The 24,953-nt window shown below is 38.9% G+C and overlaps 1 protein-coding gene and 1 pseudogene across 2 annotated transcripts in view; both read left to right on the top strand.

Annotated features, from left to right (window-relative positions):
- The first annotated feature begins 446 nt into the window (after window positions 1–446).
- Window positions 447–24,953, top strand: part of LOC148717019 (uncharacterized) — a 25,411-nt pseudogene continuing 904 nt past the window's right edge. The window contains exons 1-15 of the transcript XR_015995127.1: window positions 447–1,119; window positions 1,714–1,863; window positions 10,442–10,531; window positions 11,257–11,505; window positions 12,616–12,927; window positions 13,486–13,737; window positions 14,355–14,666; window positions 15,225–15,476; window positions 16,097–16,408; window positions 16,805–17,056; window positions 19,913–20,233; window positions 20,745–20,996; window positions 21,504–21,824; window positions 22,600–22,848; window positions 23,705–24,953. The exon at window positions 23,705–24,953 is cut by the window's right edge and continues 904 nt beyond it. The product of XR_015995127.1 is annotated as an uncharacterized LOC148717019 (transcript). The remainder of the gene's footprint in view (window positions 1,120–1,713; window positions 1,864–10,441; window positions 10,532–11,256; window positions 11,506–12,615; window positions 12,928–13,485; window positions 13,738–14,354; window positions 14,667–15,224; window positions 15,477–16,096; window positions 16,409–16,804; window positions 17,057–19,912; window positions 20,234–20,744; window positions 20,997–21,503; window positions 21,825–22,599; window positions 22,849–23,704) is intronic.
- LOC148717020 (uncharacterized) lies at window positions 5,503–9,322 on the top strand. Its single transcript, XM_088744461.1, has 2 exons — window positions 5,503–5,565; window positions 8,851–9,322. The coding sequence occupies exon 2, from the start codon at window positions 8,888–8,890 to the stop codon at window positions 9,221–9,223; it is 336 nt and encodes a 111-aa protein (XP_088600587.1). The 5' UTR covers window positions 5,503–5,565; window positions 8,851–8,887; the 3' UTR covers window positions 9,224–9,322.

The raw sequence follows: 24,953 nt of genomic DNA, 5'->3' as shown, positions 1-24,953 counted from the left end.
TATTTACCGTACAACTCAAATTGCAAGACTCGCAAAGAAAATTATCTAATTCTACACATTCTGGAGTAAAATGGGAATTCAAACGGCTCCCATCTTTTGGCCAAACGGTCTGATTCCGAACAGCATGATAACCTTGCCATAAAAATTCAAAGATATTTCCAATGTAGTTTTAAATGTAACACAAAAAAGCTGACAAAAACCATGGTAAAAAGATTTAGGATGGCAGAAAGTAACCATGACTTTTTTGGCCAAAAACTCAATTGCAAAGCAACGGTTAGGGCATGCCTAAAAGAGACGGTTTCTTGACTTTCCTCCTTTTTTATCCTATGGCAGATCCAGAGGTCTGAAATGCGGAATGAATTATCAATCGAAAGGAGACTGATTCAGATTAAAAAATTTGACTAAATGATCGAAATTCGAGAGTGTATTCAAGAAAGCGAAAGGCGTGCGAGAAAGGTGGGGCCAGAATCCCTTTAATTTCTTGCACATCTTAAACGTGATAGTGCATTCTCGCGCGTTTTTGTGCATTCTCGTATGTTTTTCGCTTTCTTCTCTCAACATACAGGGCGTTTCTGATGAATTTCATTAAAAGCGAGTTATTTGAGGTAAAAACGAAGTTAAAGAGGTTGGTTATGCATTCAGATTTTTTTAAGGATATTTTACTGGTTGTCTAAATCTTGAAAAACTAATATTGCGCGTTTGAAATATTAACGTTACCAGGGGCAGGGTTGCCAACCTCAACGATATTTTAACATATTTTGTGAATTCAGGCCACCTTCGCTGCAGCTCTGAAGAGAATGATCCTTCCAAAACTCTACTACATAGCAGTGGTAGTCTTAGTATGTAAGGTGTTCTCCAGTGCTAATGCACAACAATGCAGCGTGGGCGAAGTCTCCAAACTTGGTATGATGCTGCAACGTCACATCTTCAAGAGGATCACGGGAGCTTCCCTGGGGGACGTGTGTTACAATGAGTGTGTCGCTGACGTCAGATGTCAAAGTTTCAATTACGTTTTCACTCAAAAAATTTGTGAATTAAATAACCGCACCAAGGAGGCCAGACCCGAAAATTACGTTCCTAACGCGGAGCGGTATTATTTCAAACGACATTTGAACAGAGGTAAGTCAAGATCCCCTCTGTCTGCCATAAATTTCTGACAATTTTAGCTCTTGGAAGTTTTCATTTTTAAGCAATTAAACCTCAGTCATTTCTAAGGGACAAGTCATCATATTTGGGGGTGGGAGGGGTGGTGGCCAACAACGTATAAGGGGGGGGGAGGACAATAGAAAACTGACTTCCAATTAACTGCCAATTACGGGGAGAGGGGCATAAGAATCTGACAGACCCTTCCTTCCTTTTTAAAATCAGTCTATTTACTGAAGTTAAATTCATCACCTTCAATCGGTATCGGTCTATGAATCTAACTAACCAATCACAGCGGAGTATTTGCGTCCTGAGGAGAAGGGTAACCCGAGCAGCCAAATGACCTCCTGAGGAAGACAAGCAGAAAGCAGTCTATTGGTCGCCACCCATATTGGTGGAGAATAAATCGAGAGAAAAAACCAAAAAATCAAATATCTTATTGTTTTTTACCAGTATGAATAACCACAGCCTTTACGAGCCAAAATGGCATTAACGTCGATACCTAATGATACAATTATGCAGTAGCCACATGAGAAATTTTTACAGTATATGTGTATTTTCTTGTTTTAGTCCCTCTCGGGTCTATTCCTGAGCTGCCTGCAGAGACTTGCAAGGAAATCAAAATGAGCGAAGGAGGACAAGCGGTCAGCGGCAAATACTGGTTTACTTCGATTGTACCCACGAAGACTGTTCTGGCTCCTTGTGACATGAAAACCGATGGTGACTGAAATTATAAACGGTTTCATATAATCGCCCCTGAGATAAACCAGAATTTAGTACGGTCAAATACATGGTGACAATATGTTATGAGAAGACTCCAACCCTAAGACAAAAAAAACTGACGTAAAAACTTACTCGTACGGTGAAATGAATAAAAATCAAACAAGACGAAAAAGAACTGAAAAACAAAAACAGAAAAGAAAAAAAAAGGAACTAGCTATGGGGAGGGGGAAGGATTTTGTTAGTATTACGATAACGTTTCCTAACACAGCATACCCAATCAGTGGTAATTGAGGGGGCATCATCTGCCCCTGTAGTTACGACATCTGGTGTTCCCCAAGGAACAGTCTTAGCACCGCTACTGTTCTTAATGTATATAAATGACTTACCTGATACTCTTAAATCTACTGTTAGACTTTTTGCTGATGATGTATTGTTATATGGGACAATTTGTTGTGATGAAGACACAGCCGATCTCCAAGAGGACTTGTATAGATTAGAAGACTGGCAACAAACGTGGAAGATAGAATTTAATCCTTCAACGTGTAAGGTCATGTGTTTCACAACCAAGAGAGATCCACCAAAGCGAGAATACGTATTCTGTGGACAAATCCTAGAAGAGGTAGAATCTCACCCTTATCTGGGGGTAATGCTCGATAACAAAATGAGGTGGTCACCACACATTGAAACAATCACATCTAGGGCAAATAAGGTCCTGGGACTTATCAAGCGAAACCTGTGGAATTGTCCAAAGTCAGTGAAAGAAACCGTTTATATGACACTTGTGAGGCCAAAACTCCAGTATGCCTGTGGCGCATAGGACCCACATTACCAGAAAGATAGAGCCGCTCTAGAAAGAGTACAGCGGAAAGCAGACCGCTTTGTCACTGGGAATTACGATCGAACAGCGAGCGTGACGGAAATGCTGTAAGACCTACAGTGGGACACGCTAAATTCTCCCGTAAGTATCACTGCTGAATTAAACATTAAGCTCATGAGAATTAAGGAACTGATCATATGGAAATGTCACAGGAAATGGAACGAAAACAGTATGGAGAATACACATATACTGACGCTTGGGTGTGAAAGATCAACTATTCTATTTTTCAAAATGGTCATACCACCCTAGCCACTGAAGATGTTGGTTTTCTATCTTTAGTGAAAAGATCTCGACTAAATATCTTGTCATATACACACTAATAAGTGTGCACACGATAAACGCCATACCCCGCAGTTGACAGCAAACGTGGATTGAAAGTTTTATAGTCACTAAAATGCCCTTGAATTTACCATCTATTTAACACACCATAACTTGGAAAAACTGCTTAATTAAAAGATTGTATAGAAACACTTTGTCGGACGGTTGATTATTTTGACAGAAATGAAGTTGTGTCATGCAGGGAGGTAGCCATTTGACAAGGCCTCTGAAAAATTTCGACCTGATTTGTTCTTAATACATAAAGTATATATAGGAACCCTAAGTCGGTCGATTATTTTGAGTCATACAATGCTATGGTCTGATAAATCTTTTTAGTCATCAAGACCACACAATTCATATCAGACCATATCTGTGTCTGACTTTAAGGTTAAAAGTTTCTATGTCAGAAATAAAATGTAATCCTTTAAATGCAAATAAAACTTAATTCACCACTCGCTCATTTTCATTGTATATCGTTTTACCGTAGTAATATAATACAGCGGCGAACCCAGACCTTTAGTTTAGGGGAGGGAGGGGGGGAACGGCGTTTTTCTTTGTGTGTGTTCACCTGCTGTGTTTTCTTCCTTCTTCGTTTATATTTTTATCAGCTTTGTTCAGTACAATTTAAGGCAAGATACAGCGGGATAAGAAGAGCCACCCATTGGAATGATCATTGCTAAATTTCCAATTTTTTTCCTATTTCCTATTTCCTATTTTCTTTTTCACCAGTAATAACCCTTTCTCCCGGCCACCACTCAGAGCTTTTTGGCCGACATTGCACTTCCGGAACGCATATTACGCTAATAGAAAAAACCGTAAATATCGTATCACAAAATATGTTTTGACGTTAAACAAACATCCATTTTCTTTAAGTCTGTTGTCCAATTCTGAAAATATATATGACTTTTCCATGCTATCGATTCTTCAATAAAAAAGAGGAATACAATAAAATTATCAACATAGAAACATGCATCACACACAACGAATATATGAAATACTTATATATCTTGAAAGATATAGATATAGAAAAATGCATGTTGATCGTCAGACTTCCAAAGTCTTGGGAAAGATTTAGCTGAAAAGATATTTTCAAGTTTTATACCTCAAACATGTGTCGTGAGGAAATGGAAAAAAAGGTCTTCTTCGCGGCAGGGCTGTTTTTCATACGCCTGTACGTTGAAGCACTTTCGTTGGTATCATTTGCAAGAGCTACACAAATATTCAGACAAGAATGGCCAGCAAAGAAACATTTTTAGAGAAAAAGGCAAGAAATAATTTGTTCTGGGGCGTTTCAGTTGCAGATAGTGCTATCTTAGAACGCCATAGCTTGGCAAAGGCATTAATAACCAACTGTACAATATCATATGATGTTTGTACTCCATTTGCGCGTTATCTGTACTCTTCTTAGTGCAGTTGGATAATAATAGATTCGTATTTCACAATCGTCCTCCGCAACTCGTCTGATTATTAGTAAATCTCTCTATTATTTGCCATACAGTTCGGAGAATTTGGTATTAGATCGCTGACAACTAATTCTCGTCGTAGATATTTCTCTTTAATCTCATTATTTGTCTGCTTGATATTGTGGTGATATTGTAAGAAGAAATTCTGTCGTGGTCTGGTGAATTCTGAGTTTGGTCGTTGAGTAAGAAAGTTCTATCGTCGTTAGCGTTGAAAATCTATACCAAGGATTTCCTTTCGATAAATCTTACAAGAGGAGTTTGTTAGATGCTGCCATCAATATTAAATGAGAATCAAATTTCTTCATTGTTTTCTTCCTAATAACTTATGCACACTGTGGACGTCAGTAACACGGTAAAACAAAACAAATGAAAACAAACATACCAGAAGTGCAAAAAAATTAATTAATTTTCCACCAATGTTAATGCATGTGTGGTTTGTGATTAGAGAAATGTATCAAATTTAAGTTTTGTATACATGAGTATTTCCAAAGTTATCCATAACCTGTTTCTTCATACGAATCACTATGAACTTTTTTCAACTAAATAATAGTTAAGTACAGAGGAAAAATTTCCCGAGTCATACATCTATGACCCACATGGAAGGTGTCATAGAAACTATTCAGAACCTTTTCCATATTCATATGTTATAATTTTTGTATAAGCTACCTGTCCTGGAATGCTCGAGGTATATACTATTTAACGTAGCAAATATGAGTACTTTCCAGAGTCATACATCTACGATCTGTTTCCTTAGAGGAAGGTGTCATACGAATCACACAGAACTTTTTCGAGAGTGATAAAAGGCTGCAGAAATGTTAACGTGAGGTTTTTGTCTGCTTGAAAGTTTCAAAAGGTGATCAATTTTTTAGTAGCAATTATTGTCCTGGGCAATTCCCCCATTTTAGCAGGTAAATTATGAGGATTATATTTCCCACCCACCTGTTAATAAGACCTGACAACCCTTCCGTTGCTGTTATTTGCAAGAGCTACACTAGTATCCCAACACGAATCGCCAGCTAAGAAACATTTTCGGAAAAAGAGGTAAGGAAAAACTTTTTGGGGGGCTTAGTTCTACAGATTTTCAGCTGGAGATGGTGCTACCTCCAAAGGGCGAGGCTACGCAAGGGCAGTTTCTTGTGAAGAAAAAAAAAATGGAGAAATGAAACTGTCTGTCTCAATGAAATCCAGAAATAATGTCAGAAAATTTGACGAAACTTTTTTCTAGCAACAGGAGGCCTAACTACTTTCATGAGAGAGTCAAACTAGATCAGTGGTAGGTACATATTCGCTTATTCAAGAGAGTTTCTACAAATGCAACGGTTTTATTATTTTTCACTTGCATCTCTGCCTCCCCCCTTCGCCAAAACTTGCCAATTTTCGCGAGAAAGCTAAAACACGGAGTAAGTTAAGAAATTTGTTTCAGAAGTGCTGGAAATCTACAGCAAGGACTCAAAATCTTAGAGAAATCCGAAAAGAACTCGTTAATAGATCTACGACGCATTGAACCGCTTTGGCCCACGAAGCAACTGCAGTCGATCAACTTTTCAAAGTTCACTGCGGCGGTTTATTTTCCTTTACATGTATGAACTCGAGCTTGATAAGAAACTGATTGTTTCCCGTTGATCGACGGTGCGGCATCTTAAAGCCAAGAGTGAACAGATTTTTCAGAAACTGATGAGCTCTTGTCTTTTGCCAAGTTTACACTCGACAAGCGCCCTTTGATTCACTCCAATGTTCGCACGGATCATTTTTTGTGAAGATAGCATAAAACAGATGATATACTTTAAGCTCGGTCGTGTTAGAAATCTGAGTAAAGTGTTAAACATATTCTGATTTTTCGTTAAGATTCCTGCCTCAGATATTTCACACAGTCAACCACAACCTTTGACCACACTTTTTTGTTATTTCATTAAATTGCTTTTTTCAATAAAGTAGTTTGAAAATTGTTCGTATTCAGTTTGGAAAATGAAGAACACTATTTCTACCCAAGGACACTCAGGTTTTTACATTCCTCTTAATTGTCTACATTTCGGTGCTTACATTTATAAACGTATCATCCACATTAAAACACTCAACACCCTAAAAAGCTAGTGGAAACGACTATATAGACCACTTTCATAAATGGCTGCGGGATTAGTATTCTTTTGTTTAAATTTAAATTTACCCGAGTGGCCTCGCTTGAGATAACGTATTCTTTTGAATTTTGTACTGGAAAACGAGACCACCCAGGCAAATTTATATGTAAACAAAAGAATTTTAATCCGGCAGCCATTTACGGAAGTGGTCTATTAGACGTAGTTTTCGTTACCGTTTTCAAAAGCCTCAGTTGTCATTGTCGAGACTAGTTTAGATCAAAACGGACCTACATAAAAACGCTGCGTTTTAAAAACACTCCTGAAACATTTTTTCGAATAGCTTCGTTTTTGCGAATGCTCTCTCGCGTTTTAATGAGGATAGTAGTAAAAAACTCATCAAAAAGTACGAGTTTTCGAACGAAAATGCGTTAGTGTTTTCGCAGCCGTAATAACTTGTGGGTGAGAGATTGATATCTTACTGGACGTTTTGGTGCGTGATATCGCTGAGTGTTATTACGAGTTGTGCTGTATCGCAGGATATTTGCACTCGATTCGCGCGTTAGTTGTACTCTACTTAGAGCCGTTGGATATTGATAGCTACGTTTTTCAAAATCGTCCGGTGCAACTCCCTAGGTCATTAGTACTTGTCCTCACTGTTTGGTTGTTATGATGTTAAGGTTAGGGTTAGTTTGTATTGGATCGCTGACAAGAAATTATCCTCATTGATATTTATTTTTATTCTTATTACATGTCTGCTTAATTTGTAAGGAGAAACTCTGTCGTGGTCGCTTCCAGGAGAGGTAAATTCTGAGCTTGGTCTTTGAGTAAGAAAGAGGCTCAAAGACGCAGACAAATTTGAAAATCTATGCCAAGGATTTCCTCTTAATATTTGTTTTAAGAAGAATTTGTTGGATACTGCCATCAGTATTAAATCCCTTCCTTGGCAAGATTTCTAAAGCCAGCGGCGAATCAGTTGCAAAGACTTTCCAGTCGTTTTGTATGATTTAGAAAACTCCACTTCAATCATTCATGCTTTTAAAAGAAAATATTTGTCTGTTTTTGGTATCAACTGAAAAATACATTTACCTCACTTCATCCAGAACGCATGAGGTAATATAGAATTTTTAAAGCTTCTACAAGTATCATTTCGACAAAATGTTGTACTGTCCCACTCGAAGAGCTGGACATTTTTTCATGCGCTATATTCTCTAAGTTGAGGTTAGTGGGAAACCTTCTCATTTCTGGCAGTTTGTACCATGAAGTTTTCTCACTCGGTATTTCAACTTTTTTCTTTCAATCACTTTTGTAACCGTGATCATCAAAACTTGCACACAAGGATTATTTGAAAATTCTTCATCGATGTGTTCGAAAAACAATGTCTTTATATCCTCACTTTGCAACTTGCAAAGTTTGGAAAAACTAATGGGCTATAATTGAGCGAGTATTAAAAATAAAACGAGTTTTTGCCAGAAGAATTTTTTCAATATCAGATAGGGAACTGAAAAGGAAACTGAGTTCTGAATAATTGATTAAATATAAACAACACTTAAACAAAATACAGCGAATGGAGCTCACTCAGTAAAATTATGTCGGGACCACAAATAATTTTGTGGCTCGCAAAAATTAAACAAACTGTTTCGAATTTTTTTTCAATTTTAGCGCCTGCTTCAGTGCGAGAAACACCTGGTTTGATAATAAAGGCCTGATAATTGCGTAATAAACAAGAACTTCAATTGGCAATTCAATATACCTTTTAAGATGCAGTTAGCATATTACTCCAAAATCCAACTCGAAAATCTAACTTCAAAATTCAACTCGAAAATCCAACTCGAAAATCTAACTCTAAAACTCAATCCGAAAATTTAACTCAAAATTCTAGCTCGGTAAATAGGCAACCTCGTACTGTTAAAGCTCTAACCATCCTTTCTTCATTATTTATTTCATATTGCATTTCCTGCGCAGAACGCAAGTCAAGTTATAGAAAAAAACGCAAATATCGAATAACAAAATACGTTTTGACATAAAACAAACAAGCATTGTCCTTGAATCTGAGGACCAATATTAATTTTACAAATATTCTAGACTTTTCTCTGTTTGCAATTCTTAACAAAACATTAATGAAAATAAAGTAAAATTTGCAATCATTTAAACATGCATGCTGATCGTGAACTTACCAAACAGAACAGACAGCAGATAAAAAAAATTCAGGGCAAAATTTAGCTCAGATGATATTTGGATGTTTTATTTTCAGGAAGCTTTTTCCTTTTCAAAACTTCCGTCGAGAAGAAATGGCCAAAAGGGTTTTGTACGCAGCAGGGCTGTTGATCATGAGCCTGCCGTTGTACTGTACAACTGCTCAGCAATGGAAGGCTACGGGCCAACCGGAAGTTTCCAAATTTGGTATGATGCTACAACGTCACATCTTCAAGAGGATCACGGGAGCTGCTTTGTCAGATGTGTGCTTGCGAGAATGCTATGCTGACATCAGATGTCAAAGTTTCAACTACGTCTTCACGCAAGACATATGTGAGCTGAGCGACCGCACCAAAGAGGCCAGACCAGAGGATTATGTTCCGAACCCTGAAAGATTTTACTTTAAGCGAGATTACAAAAGAGTTTTGTAGAATGTGATGTCACCTTCACGTTAAGGACATTTTCAGGGCCCAAATATTAAACGCAAAATTAAGGAATTATGGCACATCTCTCTTATCTTCTTTGCCCCAGTCAAGTCACCCTCAAATTAGTATCCTCGTCCCTAAGACAGACGTAAAGTTTTGTTTACTTGAAGTGCTATGTTAATGAATTCTTTTTCCTTCTAGTCCCTCTCGGTTCCGTTCCCGAGCTGCCTGCAGACACTTGCCTAGAAATCAAAATGAGCGAAGGAGGACAGGCGGTCAGTGGCAAATACTGGTTCTACTCGATTGTACCCGAGAGGACTGTTCTGGCTCCTTGTGACATGAAAACCGAAGGTAAATTCATTTTTCAACAATTCATATCTTTGTCCAGGTAAAAGGCGGTTTACCACAATCAATGAATAAGTTGACAGAGATGTTATGAGTAGACTCGAATGCCAAAAACCAAAGAATTAAGCATATTCGTTTGGAGAAATGAAACAACAAAGTTAAAAAGGAAAAAAAACTAATAAAATAAAGGCAAGGAATTTGATGGAAGCAAAGCTGTAAAAGATTGCCATCATCACCAATTCCAAAAATTGATAATAGTTCAAATAGCATTGGATTCTTATTTTGACACATTTCGATAGCATTGAATGGCACTCTTGTCACTGCAACCTTATGGTTACAAAATTAACGAATGAGAGAGGGGAAATCTGACTTCCAAAAGGGGTCGTACAAAATTAAGTTTTTGGCTTCCGCTGGAAGTCATGAAACAAGCAATTGCTGTAACAAATCCACGAGAGACTTATAATTTATCGGATATCCTCCTTTTCTTTTTAACTATCTCGTTTTTGCAGATGTGGACGAATGTAATTCAACAATTCCCGTCTGTGACATCAACGCCAAGTGCGTGAACACCGTCGGTTCTCACAGTTGCTCGTGCAAAGCAGGTTTTACTGGAAATGGAAAAAAATGTATCGGTAAGTTATTGCAATGACTTTCACTACTGCCTGAAGAAATTCATTTAAAAACAAAGCAAAACCATAGCAGTCCCGGCTTACTCTGGAGATTCGATCTAAAATTGCTTTAATGGCCGATTAGAATAGACCCCCACACCGTGTCATCTTCAATTCAGTTTACAGCGAGACGCTTTTGCCAATAACAGTCAATTTCGATCGACCTTTGCTCCGAAGTTCTGGCCATTTACTTTGTTATCCATTCTTTCAGATGTTGACGAATGTACCAAGGAATCACATGACTGTGACGTCAACGCCCACTGCAACAATACCGTGGGTTCCTATCGATGCACCTGCAATCCCTGGTACCAAGGAAATGGAACAAGCTGCTATTTTCGTCAGTTTTAAAGCTAACATTTAGAAAGGAGCGAACCAAGCAGTGTCCTTAACTCTACCTTAGTTTCAGCATTTCAAAGGAAAGTAAATCTAAGGACGCTTTAACAACAGATTAGATGGAATCAGCCCTAATTGACGGGCACTGAGGGGAGGGGGAGCCATGAAAAAAAATATCTAAGCAGTGAGACCAATTTGTTTATCAATCATAAGCTTTTTCTGTTGAGGATTCTTTGTTATATTCTCATACTCCGTCGTGTTTGATTCAGTGTTAATCAATAACGTGAGGAGAAATTTGCTCCTGGTCACTCTTAGTGTTAAAAGGGTTCACAACTGAAGACAAAGATTCCAATATGTTCAAAACATCAAAAACACAATTTACATAACAATGAAATTTTGACTTGACGAAGCACTCAACAACCTCTAAATTATTGAAAAGAAAGCGAATTCAACTCCTATGACTGAGACAGCCTTTCCATAAAGCGCACTTCCCAATACACACGGGGTCGGAAAGGTAAGCAATACCTAAAATCGATATGCGTCACACTACGATTGTCACGATGTAATTCAGAGGAATGAAATGGTGAATAAAGTGAAACCTTTACGAACATCGAGATGACGGATGCAACTTGACGCGAAAACTTCAAGGTAAGGCACCCTTACCTTTCCTCTCTTTTTTGTTTATTTATACAGGTGGCCTAAATAGTTCCGTTATTCTTACCAGCCTCGACTACAAAAACTACACAGAAAAGCTGCTTTCTTATCTGGAGCCAGTCCTCCTTAGCTCAAAACGAAGCAGGTTTGTGAGGTGTTGGCACGCTAAGACAGATGGCTGGGCCGCATCGACATTCCACAACAACTGTGATGGGAGGGGACCCACAGTGACACTCATCAAAGATAATAACTCCATCTTTGGTGGCTACACTGACGTATCATGGAGCAGTAAGTACATCTTAGCCATTACGGTTTTTTTTAGTGCAGCGTTTCAAGGATTTAGAAAGGCACGGAATTAACGTTGTAAAAAATGCTTGGTATTTGTAAAAGAAAAAATATCTCTGAAGCACGTTCCTTGAAATTCTTCCACCAAGACACGGAGAAGTCTTGGTGACCAAGCAGTAAGCAAGTTTCATAAAGAACAGATATATATCTTTGTTTTGTCTTACCGTAGCATTTGTTAAATTTAGGATCCAAATATATTCTCTATCTTAACTGCATTTATTGACTGTCGCAGAACTAAAACCAAGTTTAAAAATACTATAGTGAGTCAGTCATGATGATAAATAAAAGTTTTTTTGTTGTCACTAACTAAAAAACTTTATGTGAGGACGTTTCGGTTAAAATACTATAACCTTCTTCAGCAATAAAATGGGTACGAAAGCAAATGAGTCCTTTAAAAAGAGCCGCAGAAACGTCATTTGGGATTGCCAAGGGCCTTGTAAATGTCAGGAATGTAAATGTGTTCATTAATGGCATTTGGTTCACAAATTGAATGCCACGCTTCTAAAAATAATCTTTTCCACCATTGGGAACAGCGGTCAGTGATCTTGACGTCCTCGAGGTCAAAATCATGATTGTATTTTATACAATGTTAGTAAATAAAGAATTTCTATCTCCCGTGAAAATCGCTCTCTTGTGTTCTCTAATCCTGGATATTAAGGCTCTTGAAGTTCGACCGATATAAATTTTGTCACAATCTTTACAACTGATTTTATAGATCACTCCTGTCGATCGATAAGTCTTTACTAAATTTGTCTTTAGGTACTTTTAAAAAGGAGCCAACGGTCGTTACGGGTTTATGGGCAAAATTGATATCGAATTGATTTAAAGTTCTTGCAATTTTTTCTGAAATTCCTTAAAGATACGACAGGGTGACAAAACCTCTGTTGATTTTTGATTGATTTGTAGACCAAGTGGTAATTAAAACTAATATTAGAAAACTAATGACAACCGCACTCGTGCACTACACAAAAAACACCGCGCTTGCAAGCGATTCGTTAAGTGAGTTATTGTCTTTCACTTTATCTTTTATCTCCATTATAATCATCATTTTAGGTTCCTGTGGTTGGTCATACGCCGCCAAGGCCTTTTTATTCTCATTTTACAACGCCAAAGGATACAATCCTGTGAAGCTTACACAATACCGATACCAGCATCACGCTATATACAGATGTTCCTCCTACGGACCCCGTTTTGGTTCGGGACATGACATCTACGTATCAAATGACGCAGGGAACAACCAACAATCTTATACCCAATGTGGCGGGACGTACTCCAACCCCTCTGGCTACTCGACTGGAAACTGCGGATTTTTTACAGGAGCATATCATTTTACCCCATCTGATATTGAGGTTTTTTTCGAAATAGGTGAATTAATGTACAGAGACACTTAAACCCCTGTCGTAAATATACGATGACTAAAGACATACATTCTAATCCATGGCAACGTTCAGCGATTCTAAGAGCACATGCGCTGAGCCAAATACAGCAGCGAACTACTTCTCAGGTCATTGTGGTAACAGCGGCAAACAAATTGTATCGCAGTTCCGGGGTATCAAAACGTATCAACCAAATCTGGGAAGAAATTGATCTACACGCATGTTTTGCCATTAAATTTGAGCAAATGAATCGGGTCGAATCCGGCTAAATTCGGTACTTTTTTCTCTTTTCGTTTCTCCATTTTACATAAAATTAGGAATCTGTGTTTCCGTGGAGTTTTCTTGCTATATTTACAGAATAAACTCACGGGGAAATATTGAGTTTAAATAGGATCAAATCGTGAGCACCTTACACAGTGAATAAGAAGATCTGGGGCTTGATTAATCGTAGAAAACTCCGACGGTCGTGAAAAAAGGAATGACATCTTTCTTGATTCTATGATGTTTGTAGTTGTAGTTCACATTCGAGTTTTGTTCACGAACACAGGTGGTCTTGGTACATCTAATATTCTTGGAAGCCTGGATCCCAACATGTACTTGGGAAAGCTGATTTCGTTTTTAGACCCAGTTCTTCCAAGTATATCCCGTACCGACTTTGCGAGGTGTTGGCACGCTAAGACAGACGGCTGGGCGGCATCGACATTCCACAGCAACTGCGATGGCAGGGGACCCACAGTGACAATCATCAAAGTCAACAATTATATCTTTGGTGGATATACTGACGTGTCCTGGGGCGGAGGTAGGCATAGTAAATTTGTTACGAAGAGACAAAACGATTTTATCGGATTAATCATTCTTACCCTCCGGATTTGAGGGGAGGGAAGCAGGGGAAGAGGGGGTTGCTCGATGGAATTTTGAACGATTCTCCTTTATTATGAGCTCCAAGCCTTTACCATTTCCTTATCGTGTTTTTGCTATCAGGATGTCTTCACACAGATATCGTCCATGGATATGATTGCTAGTCGATACACGTGCATCTAAAAACGTGTAGTAATGACAACAGTAGGATCAAAGGGTTCTTTTGCTTCAAGTCTCAAATTTTAACTCGCTTTTCTTCAGAGTAACCACTCAACCGCGCGGGCTTGGAATTCATGTTTTTTATCCAATATAATATTTTCCAAGCCTGATTTACATGACTGAGTTTTTTGTCAGTTCTCGGATACATTTCTACAATTCTAGATCGAGAAATAGCTCAATAACTTAAATCTGTGCGTGCATCTGAAGAAAGTAACAGATAACTTTGGGTAATTCTACATTTCACCATTTTGAAAATGATTTTGAGTTAAAAGTTTGGGCCTGGGTACGAAAATAGAAATTTTAAAACAAATTTCACCAGGAGGCCATTAATCATTTTAGGTTCCTGTGGTTGGTCATATGCCGCCAAGGCCTTTTTATTCTCATTTTACGACGCCAAAAGATACAATCCTGTGAAGCTTACACAATATCGATACCAGCAACACGCTATATACAGATGTTCCTCCCACGGACCCCATTTTGGTTGGGGACATGACATCTACGTATCAAATGACGCAGGGAACAACCAACAATCTCATACCAGATGTGGCGGGACGTACTCCAACCCCTCTGGCTACTCGACTGGAAACTGCGCATTTTTTACAGGAGCATATCATTTTACCCCATCTGACATAGAGGTTTTTTTGGAAATAGGTGAATTATTGTACAGAGACACTTTAAACCCCTGTCGTAAATATACGATGACTAAATGCATACATTCTAATCCATGGCAAAGTTTAGCGATTCTAAGAGCACATGCGCTGAGCCAAATACAGCAGCAAAATAGTACTCAGGTCATTGTGGCAACAGCGGCAAACAAATCGTATCGCAGTTCCGGGGTATCAAAACGTATCAACCAAATCTGGGAAGAAATTGATCTATACGCATGTTTTGCCATTAGATTTGAGCAAATGAATCGGGTCGAATCCGGCTAAATTCGGTACTTTTTCTCTTTTCGTTTCTCCATTTTACATAAAATTAGGAATCTGTGTTTTCGTGGAGTTTTCTTGCTATATTTACAGAATAAACTCACGGGGAAATATTGAGTTTAAATGAGATCAAATCGTGAGCACCTTACACTGTGAATAAGAAGATCTGGGGCTCGATTAATCGTAGAAAACTCCGACGGTCGTGAAAAAAGGAATGGCATCTTTCTTGATTCTATGATGTTTGTAATTGTAGTTCACACTCGAGTTTTGTTCACGAACACAGGTGGTCTTGGTACATCTAATATTCTTGGAAGCCTGGATCCCAACATGTACTTGGGAAAGCTGATTTCGTTTTTAGATCCAGTTCTTCCAAGTATATCCCGTACCGACTTTGCGAGGTGTTGGCACGCTAAGACAGACGGCTGGGCGGCATCGACATTCCACAGCAACTGCGATGGGAGGGGACCCACAGTGACAATCATCAAAGTCAACAATTATATCTTTGGTGGATATACTGACGTGTCCTGGGGCGGAGGTATGTATAGTAAATTTGTTAAGAAGAGACAAAACGATTTTATCGGATTAATCATTCTTACCCTCCGGATTTGAGGGGAGGGAAGCAGGGTAAGGGGGGGGGGTGCTGGATGGCATTTTGAACGATTCTCCTTTATTATGAGCTCCAAGCCTTCACCATTTCCTTATCGTGTTTTTTGCCAACAGGATGTCTTCAAACATATATTGTCCATGGACATGATTTTTAGTCGATACACGTGCATCTGAAAACGTGTAGTAATGACAACAGTAGGATCAAAGAGTTCTTTTGCCTCAAGTCTCAAATTTTAACTCGCTTTTCTTCAGAGTAACCACTCAACCGCGCGGACTTGGAATTCATGTTTTTTATCCGATATGATATTTTCTAAGCCTGATTTACATGACTGAGTTTTTTGTCAGTTCTCGGATACATTTCTACAATTCTAGATCGAGAAATAGCTCAATGACTTAAATCTGTGCGTGCATCTGAAGAAAGTAACAGATAACTTTGGGTAATTCTACATTTCACCATTTTGAAAATGATTTTGAGTTAAAAGTTTGGGCCTGGGTACGAAAATATGAATTTTAAAACGAATTTCATCAGGAGGCCATGAATCATTTTAGGTTCCTGTGGTTGGTCATACGCCACCAAGGCCTTTTTATTCTCATTTTACAACGCCAAAGGATACAATCCTGTGAAGCTTACACAATACCGATACCAGCAACACGCTATATACAGATGTTCCTCCTACGGACCCACTTTTGGTTGGAGAAATGACATCTACGTATCAAATGACGCAGGGAACAACCAACAATCTTATACCAAATGTGGCGGGACGTACTCCAACCCCTCTGGCTACTCGACTGGAAACTGCGGATTTTTTACAGGAGCAAATCAATTTACTCCATCTGACATAGAGGTTTTCTTCGAAATAGGTGAGTTATTCTACAGAGACACTTAAAGCCCTGTCGTAAATATACGATGACTAAAGACATACATTCTAATCCATGGCAAAGTTCAAATTTGAGCAAATGAATCGGATCAAATCCGGCTAAATTCGGTACTTTTCTATTTTCGTTTCTCCATTTTACATAAAATTAGGAATCTGTGCTTTCGTGGAGTTATCTTGTTGTATTTACAGAATAAACTCACGGGGAAATATTGAGTTTAAATCTGATTACATGGTGAGTACCTTGTATTGTGAATAAGAAGATCTGGGACTCAATTAATTGTAGAAAACTCCGACGGTCGTGAAAAAGGGAATAACATCTTTCTTGATTCTATGATATCTATAATTGTAGTTCACATTCGAGTTTTGATCACGAACATAGGTGGCCTTGGTACATCTTATATTCTTGGAAGCCTGGATGCCAACATGTACTTGGGAAAGCTGATTTCGTTTTTGGACCCAGTTCTTCCCAGTATATCCCGTACTGACTTTGTAAGGTGTTGGCACGCTCAGACTGACGGCTGGGCGGCGTCTACATTCCACAGCAACTGCGATGGGAGGGGACCCACAGTGACAATCATCAAAGTGAACGACTACATCTTTGGTGGATATACTGAAGTGTCCTGGGGCGGAGGTAGCTATATCAAACTTTTTAAGAAGGATGAGATCATCCTATCAGATCAGTCCTTGTTCCCTTGGAAGTTACCTGAGAGTGGAGGGGGTGCTCAATGAATTTTTGAACGATGCTCCTCTACTATGAGCTTCAAGCCTTCATCATTTTATTTTCGTGTTTTGGTTTTTTCACACATCATTAATTGAAATGTTTGCCACTTGTTACACCTGCAGAACAACATTATATCTTAAAACATAAAGTAATCAGCAACAACACTGAGACTCAATAGTTTCAAAAAGTTTTACTCGCTTTTCTTTAGAGTAACCCCTCAAATCTTCCATAATTAGCAAATGGTAGATACCACAGCTACACTATTGAGTTATGGATGCACGCGGGAGGTTTCTAAGCACGAAAGAAGCGTAAGAGTCGCTCGAGGCGATAGCCTCGAGCGACTCTAGCTTCTTGAGTTTTTGAGAGCTCAGTCAGCGACCACGATTTAGTGTATGCCATAATCCGGCTGAAGAAACAGCGATCCAAGCCTCTGTACATCACTACCAGGTGCTTTCAACATTATCAACCTAAGGCATTTTACAAGGATATCGAACAAGCCCCTTGGTCAGTCATCATTTTTGATGATGTCAAAGATAAACTGTTTGCGTTTAACGAATTATTTTGTGATATAGTGGATAGACATGCACCCATCAAAAAGATCAAAATACGTGGAAGACCACTCCCTTATGTGACAGATGAGATTAGGCAATTGATGAAAGCAAGAGAAGACTGGAGAAAAAATAGCACGAAAGAGCAACGATCCTTATGCCTGGTCTGCATATAAAAATCTTAAACGCGAGGTTTAAAAAGAAATCAGAGTTGCGGAAAGAGAATTTGTGATGGAGCAGATTAAAAACAATAAAAACAACACGAACTCTATCTGGAAAACAATCCGTTCACGCATACCTAATAAGTCGAAAACACAAATAACCTACTGTAAAGATGAAAAAACTGTGGCAAACGAATTCAATTCCTTTTTCGCAGGCGTTGGCGATAATACAGTCAAGAAAATCAGAGATTTAGCGTTAAAATTTAACTTTGAGCTCAACAACAATCCGTTCATTCCGAGATCATTTGCATTATTAGAACAATTTACCTTTAATCCTATAGAGTGCAAACAAGTACAAGCCATTGTTAATTCGATGGCACTAAACAAGGCGCCTGGTATCGATAAAATTCCGGTAAGAGTTATCAAAGATTGCCTTCCCGCAATTCTGCCTTCTTTCACGTCCATCATTAACACCTCTTTACCACCAATACATTCCCAGATGCGTGGAAGCTAGCCGAAGAGACACCAGTTCTGAAAAGTGGAGATCACGTGGTGCCGAATAACAATAGGCCCATTTCTCTTCTGCCAGTGCAGTCAAAGGTTTGTGAGAGAGCAGCCTTTAATCAATTCACAACCTATCTAGTCTCAAAGGAGCGTTTAACATCAAAGCAAAGTAGGAATAAACAATACCACTTAACCGAGACTACACTGATTCACACCACCGATCAAATACTGCGTGCTATTGGCGACAAGCAATTAACTGCAACAGTCCTCCTTGATATGAGCAAGGCCTTTGATAGCTTACACCAAGGCACTCTTCTGGCTCAACTCCAGGATGTCGGTGCATCTACAACTGCTTTACAATGGTTCGGGAGTTATTTGTCAGCACGTCACCAAGTTGTACGCATCAACTCTACTCTGTCAGATCGCATGCAAGTAAGAAATGGCGTACCTCATGGAAGTATACTCGGCCCGCTTTTGTTCAGCATTTACGTTAATGACTTACCGTCAATCCCACGGTTCTGCTCCCCACAATGCTATATTGATGACACCTAACTTCTGTTACCCTTTGCACTCTACGAGGAGAGAGGGGCCAGAGATAAAATAAATCAGGATCTGCTTAAAATATGGAACTGGTGCTTTAATAACCAGCTACTTTTGAACCCAGACAAGACGAATTTAATGATCTTTGGAAGCAGACAAAACATTGCAAAAGTGAATGATGATTTTAATCTGTCCCTTTTCGGGAAAGATCTTGTGCCTACAACAACCGCTAAAGACCTCGGTGTAATTATGGATCCAAACTTATCTTTCGGAAATCATATTCTAGAAACAGTTTCTTCGTGCATGTCACGTTTAGCTCAAATCAATAGAGTTAAGCACTCTTTTGACAAACAGTCCTAAATTATTATTAATTATGACTCGTTTTCAGTAAATTATTTTATTGCTCATGCGTTTGGAGTAATACTTCGCAAAAAAATTTTAAAATGTTACAGACAGTCCAGAATTTTGCCTGCCACATAGTAAGTGGAAGAAGAAATACGATCATGTGTCTCCAACTTTAAAGGAACTACGCTGGCTGCCAGTAAAGGAGCATCTTTACTACCGTGATGCCGTAATGTCATTTAAGTGTCTAACTGGTTGTGCTCCTGAATATTTATCTACACAATTCATGAGGCGATGTGATGTCACAAATCGTAGAACGCGAAGTTCTCAAATGCTTAACATACCTCGCTTTAGAACAGCAAGTGGCCAAAGGACCTTTTTCTATAGAGCAGTTACTTTATGGAATTCCTTATCTAACGATCTTAAACTTTGTCAATCGGTTAATGTGTTTAAACGCCGCCTTAGGTCTCGCCTCTTAAGTAACCTTAGCACTTCCGCTATTTAAGTCATTGCTCTGTTTTAAGTCTGATATATAATTTTTAGCTTAATTGTATAATGATTTTTTACCTTAATTGTATTGCCTCTGAAAATCCTCTTTGGGGAAGTGGTAATAAAGTATGTATGTTTGTGTGAAATTTCTAAACGCACGACTAATTGTTCTTCTATTTCAGCTGGTTCTTGTGCAGGTTGTTCTTACGACAGTAAAGCATTCATCTTCTCTCTATATAACGTCAAGGGATACAATCCTGTGAAGCTGACACAATACCAAAACCAGCACTGCGCCGTGTACAGATGTTCCTCTTACGGACCCATTTTTGGTACAGGACATGATATCCTGATATACGATAACGCTAACAACAATCAACACTCTTATACCGAATGCGGCTACACGTACTCCAACCCTCCGGGCTATTCGACGAGTGAACAATGTGGATTTTTCACAGGAGGTCGCCCTTTTACTCCATCTGAAATTGAAGTCTTCTTTGAAATAGGTAAATTAATGTACGAAAACATTGAAAAGCCTATCATTAATGTGCGAAAAATGAATACATAAGCTTTTATCCATGACAGTGTTCAGCGATACTAAAAGCGTATGTGCTGAAATACTATTCAGATTATTGTTGCAACAATGGCGATAGAATTATTTCTCGCTGTATATCAACTAAATCAGGGAAGAAATTGTATGTTTTGCCATTAAATTTGAATTAATGAGTCTGATCAAATCCGGCTGAATTCGGTACATTTTCGCTTTTCCTTTCTCCGTTTTACATACAATTGAGAATCGGTGCTTTCATGGAATTTAGTTGCTATATTTGCAGATTCACGGGGAAATATTGAGTTTCAATAGGATTACATGGTGAGCACCTCACACTGTGAGTAAGAAGATCTCGGGCGCGATTCTTCTTGGCAAAACTTCCACCGCGGTTAAAGAAGGCATAACATCTTTCTTTATTCTATGACGTCTGTAATTAGTTCACATTCGAGCTTTCTTCACGAACACAGGTGGCCTTGGTACATCTAATATTCTTGGAAGTCTGGACCCCAACAAATACTTGGGAAAGCTGATTTCATTTTTAGACCCAGTTCTTCCCAGGGCATCCCGTACTGACTTTTTGAGGTGTTGGCGTGCTAACACAGACGGCTGGGCCGCATCGACATTCCACAGCAACTGCGATGGGAGGGGACCCACAGTGACAATCATCAAAGTGAACGACTACATCTTTGGTGGATATACTGACGTGTCTTGGGGCGGAGGTAGGTATATCAAACTATTTTAGAAGGATGAGATGATTCCATCAAATCAATCCTGGTTCTTTTGGGAGTTTGAGAGAGTAGAGGGGGTGCTCGATGAATTTTTGAACAATGCTCCTCTGCTATGAGCTTGAAGCCTTTATCATTTCATTTTCGTGTTTTGTTTTTTTCACACATATATCATCAACTGAAATGTTTGCCACTTGATACACCTGCAGAACAACATAACATCTTAAAACATAAAGCAATCGGCAACAACACTGAGACTCAAAAGTTTCAAAAGGTCATACTCGCTGTTCTTCAGAGTAACCCTTCAAATCTTCCATAATTCTTATTCGTGCTTGTTTCTATGCCCAAACTCGTAGAACCTCTCCTACCCTTTCATAAACCTCTAGCTTGAAAAAAAATTACCCGTCTTGGCCAGGATAAAAATGATCCCTTCCCCCTTTCATGGGGTTCATGTTTTCTTCGAACTTCTAAACGCACGACTACATTGTTCTTCTATTTCAGCTGGTTCTTGTGCAGGTTGTTCTTACGACAGTAAAGCATTCATCTTCTCTCTATATAACGTCAAAGGATACAATCCTGTGAAGCTGACACAATACCAAAACCAGCACTGCGCCGTGTACAGATGTTCCTCTTAAGGACCCATTTTTGGTACAGGACATGATATCCTGATATACGATAACGCTAACAACAATCAACACTCTTATACCGAATGCGGCATGACGTACTCCAACCCCCCGGGCTATTCGACGAGTGAACAATGTGGATTTTTCACAGGAAGTCGTCATTTTACTCCATCTGACATTGAAGATTTCTTTGAAATAGGTAAATTAATGTACTAAAACACTTAATAGCCTATCGTTAATGTACGAAAAAACAAATTACATAAGCTTTAAATAAATCTGTGGCAACGTTCAGCGATACCGCTTAAAAGCGCATGCGCTGAACTATATACAGCAGCGAAATACTATTCAGATTATTGTGGCAGCAATAGAGAACAAACTGATTCTAAGTTTCGGAGTATCAGGGTATATAACCTAAATTAGGGGAAAAATCGATCTACATCCATTTTTTGCCATTAAATTAATCAATTTTGAATCACCGAGTTGGGCCGAATCAGACAGTTCAGCCCGGATTAAGTCGGTATTTTGCGCTTTTTGTTTCTCAGTTTTACAAAAACTTAAAAATCTGTGCTTATGTGGAATTTAGTCGTAGTATTTACAAATTAAACTCACCAGGAAATTTTGAGTTTAAATGAGATCACATGCGTGGTAAGCACTTCGCGCAGTGAATGAGAAGACCTTGGGCTCGAGTCTTCGTGGAAAACTCTCACGGTCGTGAAACAAGGAATAACATCCTCCTTTGTAAATAGAATAAGAAAGATGGTAAGTTTTAATCTGAGCTCGGTAAAGAAATGAGAAAGTTTCTTTTTGTTTTCTCACGAGCGTGGGACAAAGATAATATTCCAATTTGGCATTTTAAATCGAACCTCAGACCTTCGGATTCCGAGCTCTGATGCGACTCCACCAACAAGAACTATAAGAACTGATCCCTTTATTTAGCCAACTGTAAATTTTACTTTTCGTGTCTCCCTCCTCAGGCCTCGGTTTGTCCGACATAATTCGAAGCCTTGATTACAACAAGTACTTGAAGGTGCTGTTTTCGTATTTGGACCCAGTCCTTATCAGTAAAGAACGGAGCAGGTTTGTGAGGTGTTGGCACGCGAAGACTGACGGTTGGGCAGCTTCGACATTTCACAGTAACTGTGATGGGAAGGGACCCACCGTGACAATCATCAAAGTGAACAGCTATATCTTTGGTGGATATACTGACGTGTCCTGGACAAGCAGTGAGTAACAGACAAGCAAACATCTCTCACATGTAAAACAGATAACAGATCGATTAGTCATGGACTTTTCTTGTACCAATGAGTGCATCTTAGAACAAAAAAATATCACTGTAGACTGTGACAAGTGTTTGCGAAGTAGACAAACTCTTAAATGGCTTGAAACGCGTTCGGGACGCGTTTTATCCTAAAAGTTTTGTTCCGGATTTGATTTGATTTTTAATGATTCGTTTTGATTTGATTCAACTCTGGCATTCCTATTTCGTGGTATTTCTACATGTTTTGTTTTGTACATTATTCGCATTGGAGAGCTGAAACAAAGGATGTTTAGTTAATTCTCTCCTTGGGGTATGTATTATGTCTTTCAAAAATACTTTGGACCATATTTCAAGTGCTCCTTTTAAAAGGTAAAAATATGCTCTTATGTTTTTTAATTTTTTTACTTAAACAAATTAAGTTGCTCGGTTCTAGTTGAATTCTTCATCATGAAAATTTTTTTTTACGTTCGCATAGTTTCAAACGTTTTTACTGAACACACCGGCGCGAAATTCTCAATCATAAAATTGCTCCTTGTCTTATAGTCCTCGTAGTTAATCCAAAGAAAAACAAAAAAAAAAGCCACCATTAATTATACAAAGCCAATAAATACGAGATCATCAAAAAGGTGATAAATTGATCCCATCGCTTCAGATATTTTCTCCTTTTTTCATGGTCCCCCGCCTTAGTGCCTCTCAGTGATGACTGATCCCCCTTTTTTGTCTTGAAAACTATGTGATCCGCCTCCCCAATTCTTAGGCCCCCCCTCCCTTCCCCTCCCCAAGGTGACAAATAATGATCAGTCCTTAACTCTTTATTTTAGGTCCCTGTGCTTATTCTTCAGCCAGCAAAGCTTTTGTTTTCTCTCTTTACAACGCCAACGGATACAATCCTGTGAAGCTGACACAATACCAAAACCAGCAGCACGCCATGTACAGATGTTCCTCCCACGGACCCACTTTTGGTGTGGGACATGACATCCGGATATACGATAACGCTAACAGCAATCAACATTCATATACTGAGTGTGGCCAGACTTACTCCAACCCCTCGGGCTATTCGGGCGAAAACTGTGGATTTTTCACAGGAGCACCTTATTTTACGCCATCCGACGTTGAGGTTTTTTTCGAAATAAGAAACTAAACACTGAAAACTACGCAGCCTAAGTAAGTATTGAGGAAGAGTAGTAACAATGGAATTAATAGAGTTACTGCCTCCTCACACAAGGCCTGGTCAACAGAACTAGTTCTGTTTCTGAGATCTCATCTCACCCCTCTTTTTGTCGCAAACTTGCGATGTTTAATCAGCATAGGTAAGTGCGTTAGCTCAGATGCTAAGATTTCGGTTTTGGCAATTTTTGTTCTTGTTTTTGTTGTTTTTTTTAAAGTGGCTGTTCGCCCAATCACTGTGGATTTTTCACAGGATCGCTTTTCTTTCACTCTACCGTTTTTACTTCACCATTTTTCAAGCTGAAAAATTAAATCAGTAAAGCTGGAACCTATAGAAAAGAATCAATATCAGTACGAAACAATGGACATCCCGTCAAAGGAGATCGAAATTTGAAACAAAAATATAATCACCGAACTGAAAGCATAAAGAACATTTCACGTAAGGTTCCACTTCTTGTTTGTCTTATTTAACCATTTAATCCTTAAGCTCGACTAAACTAATAGATTTTAGCCAGTTAGAGGTGCGGCTAAGATCTCAAGCGATCATAGTCCTGTTGTCAAAGAAAACTAAAAGAGTATATATTAATAATAAGTCTCAGGGGAGGTTGGAGGTGGATGCAGACCTAAGAAGTCGGCTCCAGTCTCCAGTCAGCAAAGACGAGCGAAAAGGCGAGCTAACCACAAACGACCGTTTGCGGTTATCTGAGAAACGAATCACCGAGAGCCTGCTACAGACAGACAGATAAAAAGCTCTAATATCCACGTTTGGCTTTACATGCGAGACGGCGTTCTTTAAGATTTGTACTTTCGGAAAGGAACATTCGCCACTCTTCTGTTTTCATTCAGACAGCAGACTCACAATCTGTACAGCAGTCTGAGCACTCTGACGTCACACGATTGATC

Source organism: Stylophora pistillata, chromosome 14 (genome assembly GCF_964205215.1).
Source record: "Stylophora pistillata chromosome 14, jaStyPist1.2, whole genome shotgun sequence".
Classification (NCBI taxonomy): domain Eukaryota; kingdom Metazoa; phylum Cnidaria; class Anthozoa; order Scleractinia; family Pocilloporidae; genus Stylophora; species Stylophora pistillata.
Note: the sequence above shows the minus strand (reverse complement) of the source record. Positions and strands in the feature narration are given on the sequence as shown.